This window comes from Oncorhynchus tshawytscha, linkage group LG28 (assembly GCF_018296145.1).
Source record: "Oncorhynchus tshawytscha isolate Ot180627B linkage group LG28, Otsh_v2.0, whole genome shotgun sequence".
NCBI lineage: Eukaryota > Metazoa > Chordata > Actinopteri > Salmoniformes > Salmonidae > Oncorhynchus > Oncorhynchus tshawytscha.
This window is the reverse complement of record NC_056456.1, coordinates 15,952,039-15,965,095: the sequence shown is the minus strand read 5'-3', so window position 1 is coordinate 15,965,095 and position 13,057 is coordinate 15,952,039. Positions and strand designations below refer to the sequence as shown.

At 43.1% G+C, this 13,057-nt stretch overlaps 1 protein-coding gene across 2 annotated transcripts in view; it reads right to left on the bottom strand.

The window, feature by feature from the left end:
* LOC112226818 (voltage-dependent R-type calcium channel subunit alpha-1E) overlaps positions 1–13,057 on the bottom strand; it is a 55,235-nt gene that overhangs the window by 4,155 nt on the left and 38,023 nt on the right. The window contains exons 31-40 of one of the 2 annotated variants that reach the window (XM_042308176.1): positions 9,195–9,260; positions 8,508–8,599; positions 8,163–8,337; positions 7,716–7,843; positions 7,398–7,494; positions 7,191–7,308; positions 6,828–6,935; positions 6,634–6,734; positions 6,383–6,492; positions 6,108–6,207 (exon numbers count right to left, since the gene is read on the bottom strand). In XM_042308176.1, the coding sequence (XP_042164110.1) occupies positions 6,108–6,207; positions 6,383–6,492; positions 6,634–6,734; positions 6,828–6,935; positions 7,191–7,308; positions 7,398–7,494; positions 7,716–7,843; positions 8,163–8,337; positions 8,508–8,599; positions 9,195–9,260 (1,095 nt within the window). The remainder of the gene's footprint in view (positions 1–6,107; positions 6,208–6,382; positions 6,493–6,633; positions 6,735–6,827; positions 6,936–7,190; positions 7,309–7,397; positions 7,495–7,715; positions 7,844–8,162; positions 8,338–8,507; positions 8,600–9,194; positions 9,261–13,057) is intronic. The other variant, XM_042308177.1, reaches the window with a different exon arrangement.

Genomic DNA, 13,057 nt, shown 5'->3' with positions numbered 1-13,057 from the left:
TCCAAACGGAACAACCAGTGTAGTCTGGTCCTCGTCCTCTGTCAAACAAACATGCATGTCACACTCTGGGGCCCCCTTGCTGCCCGGGGCCCTTCTGGCCCCTGGAGGAGTCAGTGTGGTCAGAGGGCTGTACCTGTGGCTCTACAGCCAGACGGGGCATAGAGGAGGCCCGTACACACAGCCCCTTGCCAAACGGGAGCTGCAGTGAGTCAGGAATCAACCCACTGAACTCCCCTGCACTCACCTATATGAGACCAGAGACAGAGAGAGGGGCGAGGGGAGAGATAGAGTACAGTACAGATCAGGCTGGTCAATTTAATACCGGTACTAACTGCCTTTTGGGGTTCCAGCCAAGGAGGGTTTCGGCCAACATCGTAATAATTTGCGAGTGCCTTTCTGCAATTGGGAGAGAACTTAATTAAGCCATTCCATCATCACCAACCAATCAGAAGCCATTCCAGCCAAAGAGCCACAGATGAACAACCAATGACAACAAGGAGACTGACCCCAGAAGGATTGGGCAAAACATGAGTAGGAGAAAGAGTAAGAGGACGTAAGGAGACGGCGACATAAGCACATCGCTACGACAATAAATGAGAAGAGAGAGGACAGAACAACTATCGGGCTGTTGTTACACATACACTCATGCAAGTACAGATCTGGATGCACCAAACATACTGAGCCAGACAAGTTCACCTGCATTAAAGCCAGTCATGTTACTCCCCAGTGAAAATATACATAGAAGAAGGCAAACACTAACAGATTCCTATAGGGCAAAAAGTACACTGCAGACCAGTTCAACCAAACAGCATAGAAACAGTACAGTGAGCACTGAGAATGACAACGTCTCTTTTCAAACCTCCACTAACCGGACTACAACTTGGCAAGGACAGAAACATCTTGAAACATCAATGCCGTGCTCTGCAATGCACTACTAGTATCTTCATTCAACCATTAGTAGGGATAGTTTTTTTTCTAAATGTTTTTCTTTAACCGGTATTTCCAGCATTATCCACTAGGTTTGCTGCAGGTAGAAAATCCTAGGAAATCTTTTTAATTGACACAAGTTGTCTCCAATCAATATCTGGTTGCGTGTGAGTGTTTGGTGTGGGGGATCGCCTAAGCCAGGGGAGGCGTAGCTCTTCGAATCTTATTGAACAGCATGTTATTTGGCAGGAAATACTATTTGAAGATCAGATATTCTACACCTCAATTTGCTCAAGCTGATCCTCTCCAACAGACTCAGAAGTGTAGCTAAAAATTGGTAAATTAGGTGCTGTTTAAGGGGCGAGTCAATTAAACCAACCATGGAAGTGTGTTGTAGCAAATTCGTGGGGTAGCCCCGACTAGGACTCGAACCCAGGTCCAGCAACTGTCAAGCTAACACCTTACCCAGAATTATGAATTTCTTGACGTTTTTACAAGGAAAAGTAATTTTATTCATGGTTATTTCTATTGTTTTTAACATGTACTTTTGAACAAATTTAAATTTAAATTTAATATGGCCAGTGTCGGAAATTACATTTGAATTTGGAAGTTTATATACACTTAGATTGGAGTCATTAAAACTCGTTTTTCAACCACTCCACAAATTTCTTGTTAACAAACTATAGTTTTAGCAAGTCGGTTAGGACATCTACTTTGTGCATGACACAAGTAATTTTTCCAACAATTGTTTACAGACAGATTATTTCACTTATAATTCACTGTATCACAATTCCAGTGGGTCAGAAGTTTACATATACTAAGTTGACTGTGCCTTTAAACAGCTCGGAAAATTCCAGAAAATTCTGTCATGGCTTTAGAAGCCTCTGATAGGCTAATTGACATCATTTGAGTCAATCGGAGGTGTACCTGTGGATGTATTTCAAGGCCTATCTTCAAACTCAGTGCCTCTTTGTTTGACATCATGAAAAAATCAAACGAAATCAGCCAAGACCGCAGAAAAAAATTGTAGACCTCCGCAAGTCTGGTTCATCCTTCAGAGACATTTCCAAATGCCTGAAGGTACCACACCATGGGACCATGCAGCCGTCATACCACTCAGGAAGGAGACGCGTTCTGTCTCCTAGAGATGAATGCACTTTGGTGCGAAAAGTGCAAATCAATCCCAGAACAACAGCAAAGGACCTTGTGAAGATGCTGGAGGAAACAGGTACAAAAGTATCTATATCCACAGTAAAAATGAGTCCTATATCGACAAAAAGGGGAAGGCTTGCAAACCGAAGAACACCATCCCAATCATGAAGCACGGGGGCTGGCACCATCATGTTGTGGGGGAGCTTTGCTGCAGGAGGGACTGGTGCACGTCACAAAATAGATGGCATCACGAGGTAGGAAAATTATGTGGATATATTGAAGCAACATCTCAAGACATCAGTCAGGAAGTTAAAGCTTGGTCGCAAATGAGTCTTCCAAATGGACAATGTGTAACGCCGGGAGAGTGATGGGTGTGGAGTCAGACGCAGAGAGCAGAAGGTAGACGGGAAAAAAACGCTTCAATGTCCTCAAGCACAGTAACAGGTACAAAACATGGGTGAAGCCCAAAACACAGGCGCAACAAACCCAAAACCACTGTTACCAAAATAGCGGACAGCGAAAACCCAAAAGTACACAAACACCACTCACGTAAAATAACCACAAGCCCGCACAAACACCAGCGGGCTAAACAAACTTAAATAACACCCATCCCAAAACCCCAACAAGGAACAGGTGAAAACAATTAGACAAAAACAAACGAAAAGGAAAAAGGGATCGGTGGCAGCTAGTAGACCGGCGACGACGACCGCCAAGCGCCACCCGGAGAGGAAGGGGAGCCACCTTCGGTGGTATTCGTGACACAATGACCACAAGCATACTTCCAAAGTTGTGGCAAAATGGCTAAAGGACAACAAAGTCAAGGTATTGGAGTGGCCATCACAAAGCCCTGACTTCAATCCGATAGAAAATTAGTGGGCAGAACTGAAAAAGTGTGTGCGAGCAAGGAGGCCTACAAACCTGACTCAGTTACAACAGCTCTGTCAGGAGGAATGGGCCACAATTCACCCAACTTATTGTGGGAAGCATGTGGAAGGCTACCTGAAACGTTTCACCCAAGTAAACCAAATTAAAGGCAATGCTACCAAATATGAATTGAGTGTATGTAAACTTCTGACCCACTGGGAATGTGATGAAAGAAATAAAAGCTGAAATAAATAATTCTCTCTCCTATTATTCTGACATTTCACATTCTTCAAATAAAGTGGTGATCCTAACTGACCTAAGACAGGGAATTTTTACTAGGATTCAATGTCAGGAATTGTGAAAAACTGAGTTTAAATGTTTTTGGCTAAGATATATGTAAACTTCTGACTTCAACTGTATAGCAGAAACTTGTCTAAATTACAGGTGAACATAGCAGTGAAAGTAGCAAATTAATTATAAGCTGAATTATGGTGGCTCGAACTGCACAGGTTGACTACTTTTTGAAGTGATGTGTTTGTTTGACAATCAGATGAAAACATCTTCACACAATACGCATAATATGCGAAACTGAGCCTGCACAGTAAACAGGATAAGATGTTTACACAGTATCCCGTTTTAGATCAGAATATCCCAGGCATCTTCTCCGGGTTTCTCATAACCAGGATATAGGCTTTTTCTAGTTATTGGATAGGATGTTTATATGAGTCAACTCAAAAACAGAATGATTGAGTATCCCGAATAATAATGGAGTATTGGTGTGTGTGTAAATGTGGTCATTGACTCTCCCCTTAAATTGCCTCTGGGGCTGCGTTTAAGCAGCCCACTATTTGTAGAGCAGTGACTCTATACAGTGCCTTGCGAAAGTATTCGGCCCCCTTGAACTATGCGACCTTTTGCCACATTTCAGGCTTCAAACATAAAGATATAAAACTGTATTTTTTGTGAAGAATCAACAACAAGTGGGACACAATCATGAAGTGGAACAACATTTATTGGATATTTCAAACTTTTTTAACAAATCAAAAACTGAAAAATTGGGCGTGCAAAATTATTCAGCCCCCTTAAGTTAATACTTTGTAGCGCCACCTTTTGCTGCGATTACAGCTGTAAGTCGCTTGGGGTATGTCTCTATCAGTTTTGCACATCGAGAGACTGAAATTTTTTCCCATTCCTCCTTGCAAAACAGCTCGAGCTCAGTGAGGTTGGATGGAGAGCATTTGTGAACAGCAGTTTTAAGTTCTTTCCACAGATTCTCGATTGGATTCAGGTCTGGACTTTGACTTGGCCATTCTAACACCTGGATATGTTTATTTTTGAACCATTCCATTGTAGATTTTGCTTTATGTTTTGGATCATTGTCTTGTTGGAAGACAAATCTCCGTCCCAGTCTCAGGTCTTTTGCAGACTCCATCAGGTTTTCTTCCAGAATGGTCCTGTATTTGGCTCCATCCATCTTCCCATCAATTTTAACCATCTTCCCTGTCCCTGCTGAAGAAAAGCAGGCCCAAACCATGATGCTGCCACCACCATGTTTGACAGTGGGGATGGTGTGTTCAAGTTGATGAGCTGTGTTGCCTTTACGCCAAACATAACGTTTTGCATTGTTGCCAAAAAGTTCAATTTTGGTTTCATCTGACCAGAGCACCTTCTTCCACATGTTTGGTGTGTCTCCCAGGTGGCTTGTGGCAAACTTTAAACGATACTTTTTATGGATATCTTTAAGAAATGGCTTTCTTCTTGCCACTCTTCCATAAAGGCCAGATTTGTGCAATATACGACTGATTGTTGTCCTATGGACAGAGTCTCCCACCTCAGCTGTAGATCTCTGCAGATCATCCAGAGTGATCATGGGCCTCTTGGCTGCATCTCTGATCAGTCTTCTCCTTGTATGAGCTGAAAGTTTAGAGGGACGGCCAGGTCTTGGTAGATTTGCAGTGGTCTGATACTCCTTCCATTTCAATATTATCGCTTGCACAGTGCTCCTTGGGATGTTTAAAGCTTGGGAAATCTTTTTGTATCCAAATCTGGCTTTAAACTTCTTCACAACAGTATCTCGGACCTGCCTGGTGTGTTCCTTGTTCTTCATGATGCTCTCTGCGCTTTTAACGGACCTCTGAGACTATCACAGTGCAGGTGCATTTATACGGAGACTTGATTACACACAGGTGGATTGTATTTATCATCATTAGTCATTTAGGTCAACATTGGATCATTCAGAGATCCTCACTGAACTTCTGGAGAGAGTTTGCTGCACTGAAAGTAAAGGGGCTGAATAATTTTGCACGCCCAATTTTTCAGTTTTTGATTTGTTAAAAGAGTTTGAAATATCCAATAAATGTCGTTCCACTTCATGATTGTGTCCCACTTGTTGTTGATTCTTCACAAAAAAATACAGTTTTATATCTTTATGTTTGAAGCCTGAAATGTGGCAAAAGGTCGCAAAGTTCAAGAGGGCCGAATACTTTCGCAAGGCACTGTACCTCACTCAAGTCGATCCTCTCCAATGGACTCGGAAGTTGTAGCTAAAGTTGGCTCAATTAGGCTGCATTTACACAGGCAGCCCAATTATGATATTTTTTCACTAATTGGTATTTTGACCAATCAGATCAGCTCTGAAAAATATCTGATGTTGTTGGTAAAAAAAAGATCAGAATTGTGCTGCCTGTATAAACATAGCCTAATTGACCAACTTTTTGCTACAACTGCCAAGTCCATTGGAGAGGATCGGCTTGAGCAAAGTGAGGTGTAGAATCACTGATCAACAAATAGCATTCCCTGCAAGATAATAGGGGGAAAAAACACAGAAACCAACTAAAACAACTGGCCCTAACCCTTTCTACTAGATGTGTCATTGATTCATTGTTGTCTATGTTTGGTTTGATAATGAGCTTTACCACAGGAGGTTAGGTTTTCATTGTGCAGTATTTCATATTCTGCCCATAGCTACTATATCATTGTGATTTTCCTTTTTCCTTTTGGCTCCTAGCAAAGGGCCTTATTGAGCTGTCATTGTACGCTTATTAAATTATATAAAGGCTCCTTTGTTGGTGTACTATGTGTTGGTGTCTGTGCTAGTTTAGTGTGATATACAGTACTCCTGTAATAAGTTTCTACAGTATGTAGTCCTTGGTACTTCTCCTTACCCTGGAGTGTTGACTGCTGGTGTCCTGGTCAGAGGTCATGGGCTGCATGGCGAACAGGTCCTGGGAGAGAGGACTCAACGCCACCAGGCCTCCTCTGGTCCTACAGATGGAGTCAAGCCCCACAGGAAATACTGTCAAATACACACACACACACACACACACACACACACACACACACACACACACACACACACACACACACACACACACACACACACACACACACACACACACACACACACACACACACACACACACAGCGTGGATTGACTCACAGGGCGGAGCCAGCACTGAGGGACATGCAGGGCAGGGGATGGGCATTGTACAGAATGTCTTCAGAGAGAGTCGAGGCATCCAGCCTCTTGAACGGCATCAGGCTGGCCTTCTGTAGAGGAGACCACACCAAGCAATGTATCACTGCAGGCACTGGGTTGTGTCAACAGATCAGATGTCATGATAATCTTATAGAAAAGAGAAGTGAGTTTTATACAGTATATATGATGTTAATATAGTGTGTACATCTGACCTGTGCTTCCAGCTGTGCTCTCAGCTTCTTGGCTTTGTTCTGTTTGAAGTAGTCCATGATCATCATGGAGGCATATATCTTACCTACTGTCATGTCGGAATCTGTAAGACACAAACACAGTTAGATTGCTAGTCATTGAGTGACTGACTGCCTACCAGCTCTACCTCTCCAAATCTCTCTAACGTGGGTCTGACCTTTGTTGATGGGCACCAGTACATCCAGGGTCTTCTGGGGGAGGTACGGCCATATCACACTGATCTCCTTCTGAAGCTCAGTGTCCAGAGCTACTCGGTCCTCCCCACCTGGAGCACAATAAAATAGATATTTATTCATCCATTATACACAGGCAGTGGAAACTGTTGATTTTGCTAAATTTCCTGATTCAACTACTCAACCAATCATCAAGCCATTTCTAAGTTGAATCAGGTGTGTTACCAGTAATGGGCTGGACCAGAAGCCTGCATCCCTAGGATGTGTGGATCTCCAGGCTTAAGATGGAAGTCTAAACTGGATAAACGCATGCAGATGCAGTGATGCATGGTGGTTTCAAACTCAACTCATTCCCTGACCTCGTGCGATCTTGATCTCCAGAGCGGTGCGGATGAGAGACATCAAGGTGGAGGTGAAGTGGACTGACATGTCCTCATCCACTGGCATGTTCATCAACACCAGCCTCTGTGGAGAGAGAGGGAGGGAGGGAGAGGGAGAGTAAACAACAGTAAAACAACAAATTAAAAAGAAGAAAATAAGTGTTTCTCCCATACCTTGTAGGCCATACCTCTGGGGCATTTCTTCCCCAGACCAAGGGGTGGAGACATATGGGTCAACATCTCATACATGGCAGTGTAGTGTATACGCCCACTACGGAAGAAACAGAGAAGATGAGGAAGGAGAGAGAGTGAGTTGAGGAAAAAAGGAATTGGTAGAGTCATTCATTACGAGTTTCTGTAAATTTGAAACAGAACAAGTTGGCAAATCTTGCACAGGAATAAATGCAGTTTAGGCCTATTTAGTCTGCAGTGAATCAATACACTGCCCTCTGCTGGGCAAAGTTGAGACATGGTGGGTTTCTTATCTCTCACCATGCTGCGCGGTCGTACTCTCCCCAGACACGGACAAACTCATCCAGGTGATGAGGCCCCAGGATGGAAGAGTCTCTGGTCAGGTACTCAAAGTTATCCATGATCACAGCCACAAACAGATTCAGCATCTACACAGTCACACAAGAGGAGAGGACGTGTGAAGGGCGGCATGTGTGTATGTACAAATACATCAGTATGTGCTATACTGATGTGCACATGTGCATGCATGCATACAATAAAAATAACTGCTTTTAAGTATGAGAATGAAAAGAGAGTGAATGGACAGAGAGTGCTGACAGAGTGGAGAGAAAGTGTATTTGTGTAGCACAATCAAAATGTACTTTGTGTATCAGTAAGATGGAGAGAGAGAGAGAGAGAGAGAGAGAGAGAGAGAACTGACAAATAGTGGAGGTAAGGAGAAAAAGTGTATTTCTGGAGCGTCCTCACCAGGAAGGAGCTGAAGAAGATGAAGGAGACAAAGTAGCAGTAGGCGAAGTCAGTACCACAGCCTCCCTCGTGGTCAGGGGACATGGTCATGGGTGCCATGGAGGAGTCTGGCTCACACTCCTGCCCCCCCAGACACGATAGCATGATCTCCTGCCATGACTCCCCGGTCGCACTCCTGTCAATCAATGAGTTAATCAATGAGTTAATGAATTAATCAAGCAAGCAATTATTTGATCAACCAGTTAGTCTATTAATATATATTAATTCATCATCAGTCAGCATAATCATCTACTTATAGTTTAGAATATCTCAGTTCAGCTTCCGAGTCCTTCTCAATGCGCCCACCTGAAGAGAAGCATCAGCGCACCGGAGAAGGTCTTGAAGTTGTTGTGCTGGTTTATGTGGTTTTCGTCATTCAGTTTGATGTTTCCAAACACCTTGTGTGGATCAGGTGAGAAAAAAACATGATACTACTTCCCTTTGAGCATGGTTCCCCAACTGGCGGCCCCCCATGTTTTCTGAGCAAGAAATAAATACATGCATTTTTTTGGGGGGGGGACATAAAAGACTGTAAAAACACTAACAAATCAGCTCCAACTGATTTTAATTTTGTAAATCTGTTCCAAAGTATTCCCACGTATAATAGAGAGATATAAGGGATGGTATCCAAATGTAAACATGGTTTGAAACGATCAGGGGCGCAACTTTGTTTTTAGAAGTGAGGGGTACTGCTCAGAGGCGTCTGTATTGTCCTAAAGCACACCGTTGCCTAGTTTTTAATCACATTCCAATGATAAAACTTGGGGGGGACAAAAATGCAATTTCAGAACGCGTGGGGGATATGTCACCAGTGAAAGTTGCGCCCCTGGAAACAATGATGTTTTAGTCAAATATTATATCTGTTTGGGCTTCTTGGTAACTATTGGTGTATGTTCCGGCTCCCTGATCATCCACTGCTGAATCTAGTTGATGATCCATGCCTTTGAGGCTGAAGTTACCATTGTAAAGCATATAAGCGTTTGGATGCTTTACCTGCATCCCAATGATGGCATAGATGAAGAACAGCATTGCGATGAGCAGACACACATAAGGAAGGGCCTAGAGAGAAGAAGAGATACAAAGAGATAAATTATTATTTGGTTTTCCCAATAGCATACACTCTGGCAGCCTACTGCAGGTCAGTGGTCACCAACCAGACTGGTCGATCTTCAAGGCATTCCTAGTCGATCACCAAACACTTCTGTAGAAAAGCCAATGATTAAGGCTTTAGCTTTCCTTTTTGTTGTGTGTTGCGCTGTTGACGGCAGATGCACTTGATTTAGAAGCCCTGTGCATTGGGTAGGCAAAGTGTTCCCTTTTGAACCATTCCATTTGTCTGAAAATACAAACTGCGGGAGATCTGTGGCTAAATCAAGTGCGCCTACTGTGCTGGCTAATCGGATAGCTCAAATCACCATGCCTACCTACAGCTTCCACGACCCTGCCCACAGCAAAGTTTGATACTAGCCTATGTGAGGTTTCATAACTTTTAAAACCATGACCGGAGAGAGACTGTCAAATACAGCAAAGAGCTGCTGTTTTTATGAGTGAGTTCATGTATACGTTTTATCCAGCACTTGTCAACACTTTTTTATTCAACACTATTACAAAACATAAAACCGGCTTCTCTCTACTTCCACTCGGGCTGCAGCTGCAATGAATGAGTAGCCAAGTGTATCGCTAACGTTGCACTTTTATTATTAGCAGCAGCTCATCGTGTCTATTTTAAAATCGAGGAGTATTTCACTTTCTCTGGTCATAGGAACAACATCTGTCATAGGAACTCACTTCTGTCATCATGAAATGCTTTAAGAGACTAGCCTAGGATCATATCACCTCTAGCTAACCTGTCACCCTAGTTCAATTTGCTTACCGCCCTAATAGATCCACAGACGATGAAATCGCCATCACTGCACACTGGCATCCCATCTGGACAAGAGGAATACCAATGTAGGAATGCTGTTCATTGACTATAGCTCAGCATTCAGCGCCTAGTACCTTCCAAGCTCATCATTAAGCTTGAGTCCCTGGGTCTGAACCCCTCCCTGTGTAACTGGGTCCTAGTCTTCCTGACGAGCCGCCCCCCCAGGTGGGGAAGGTAGGAAACAACACCTCCACTTCTCTGATCGTCAACACAGGGGCCCTACAAGGGTGCGTGCTCAGTACCCTCCTGTACTCCCTGTTCACCCATGACTGCGTGGCCAAGCACGCCTCCAACTCAATCATCAAGTTTGCAAATGACACAACAGTAGTAGTCTTAATTACCAACAAGGACGAGACAGCCTACAGGGAGGAGGTGAGGGCTCTGGGAGTGTGGTGCCAGGAAAACAACATCTCACTCAATGTCAACAAAACAAAGGAGATGATCGTGGACTTCTGGAAACAGCAGAGGGAGCACCGCCATATCCACATTGAAGGGACAGCAAAAGAGAAGATGCAAAGCTTCCAGTTCCTCTGCATACAGATCACTAACAAACTGAAATGGTCCACCCGCACAGACAGTGTGGTGAAGAAGGTGCAACAGCGCCTCTTCAACCTCAGGAGGCTGAAGAAATGTTGCAACTATAACCCTCACAAACCTTTACAGATGCACAATTGAGAGCATCCTGTCGGGCTGTATCACCGCCTGGTACGGCAACTGCACCTCCCGCAACCGCAGGGTTCTCCAGAGGGTGGTGCGGTCTGCCCAACACATCACCGGGGGCAAACTACCTTCCCTCCAGTACACCTACGGCACCCGATGTCACAGGAAGGCCAAAAAGATCATCAAGGACAACAACCACCCGAGCCAATGCCTGTTCACCCTGCTATCATCCAGAAGGTATGGTCAGTACAGGTGCATCAAAGCTAGGACCGAGAGACTGAAAAACAACTTCTATCTCAAGGCCATCAAACTGTTAAATAGCCATCACTAGCACATTAGAGGCTGCTACCTATATAAATAGACTTGAAATAAATCACTGGGCACTTTAATAAATGGAACACTAGTTGTAGAAAAGGCCCATGGAGTTGGTGGAATAATCCTTTAATTCATGGCCACTTGCTCAGCTGGGCCAGGGGACTTTAATTAGATCAGGTGGAATGTACGACAGATCTCAACTCATTAAAAGGAGGAAATCGCCATCGCCCGACCTCGCTGCTTTCTCTTCCTTAACTCTGTCTAATTCAGACATTCTGTGCGTCCGTGAATCCACGTAAGTCTACCGACTCTCGACCTTTCATCTGAACTATCTGTTGCGATCTGGAGAGCGGGCCATCAGTTATTATTTATAGTTATTACCGCGGAACGCGGCTTGGAGCGCACGCTTCAAACCTATTGCGTAATGTAAATAGACAATAATCACAGCCCTACAGTTCATCACAGGCCAATTATGCCATCGATATCTGGTTAATATGTAATGAAATTACATGTACATATAAAATGTCGTGGAAATTCAGTACTGAGAGAGACTTGGTCTTGGTCATTTCTTCAAACAGTCATCTTTATTTAATATCGATTAATTATTGCAATAATCAGACCGTCAGCCCTCCAGTCTTGACTGACTGTTAGGCTGAGAGTCTAGCTTTTACAGACGATGCACAGTTTTTATATAGCTGATACCAAGATTGCTTAGTCAGTCACTTCTAACCTTCCCATAAGACACCTTGGTTATCTACACAGGATGGTCTTTTACTTAGTTTCCCAGATGCATGAAGATGAGACTATGAGGCATTGTGCTTAACTCTTCCAGGCTCTCTCCATCTCGAGTCACACACACCACATCTTGTCTATAGAATGCTAGCTTTTAGGTTTTTATCACCAACACAAATCAATTGTCAGCTTTAAGCTATCTCTAGTAGAACCCCATGTCCTCACCACCCAGACTGGCTGCAGGGTGCTAGAGTGGAGACCATAAAACACAGCATTAGCAGGACAGAAATACCTCACTGTTCGTTAAGTAAGTAATTGTTACATAGTCAACAAATAAGGTGAATACATCATTTTTCCCTCACAGAAGTCAAACTTGAAAAGTGAAATATGCAACGTCGTTATTGTTTGCTGAACTGATCAATTCTGATATCAAACTGATGGAGATTATTTATTGAATAACCAATCACTGATTTAATTATTTGTATTATTATTCTCCTGATTATGATGAATAGTTATGAGCCTAAATGACTCAATGATGATTCCTATTGACTTCTTATCGAACTGAATTGCTGAATTACACAAATACGTTAATAATGAGAAGGATTGTTAGGATTTGACCTTTGTGATAATGAATTTCATACATGTTATTCTGTTTCCTTTGTTATGCAGCACAGACAGACTACCCAGTAAATATAACACTTTATGGTTAAAGGAATTCTTGCCTCAGTCTCATCCATTCCGTGACCACCTGTTCACCTTCACTGTCAGTCATCCTCCCTGTCCAGCTTCCCACACAGATTCCAATAATCTTTCACTAGTCATTTTAATATTGTCTACATATCTTACATTAATCATCTCATATGTATATACTGTATTATATACTATTCTACTGTATCTTAGTCTACGCCACTCTGACATTGCTCGTTCATGTATTTATATATTCTTAATTCCATTCCTTTACTTAGATTTGTGTGTATTGGTATATGTTGTGAAATTGTTAGATATTACTTGTTAGATATTACTGCACTGTCGGAGCTAGAAACACAAGCATTTCCCTACACCCACAATAACATCTGCTAGACATGTGTATGTGACCAATAAAATTGGATTTGAACTGGAGTTTCACCATCAGGTGGAAGACTGGCCTTCTCTCTGGTCAGTCTCACTGGAGGACAGGAAGAAGAGAGCAGAGACGGTGAGAGGCAGACCCTCTGCTGCTCTCTCC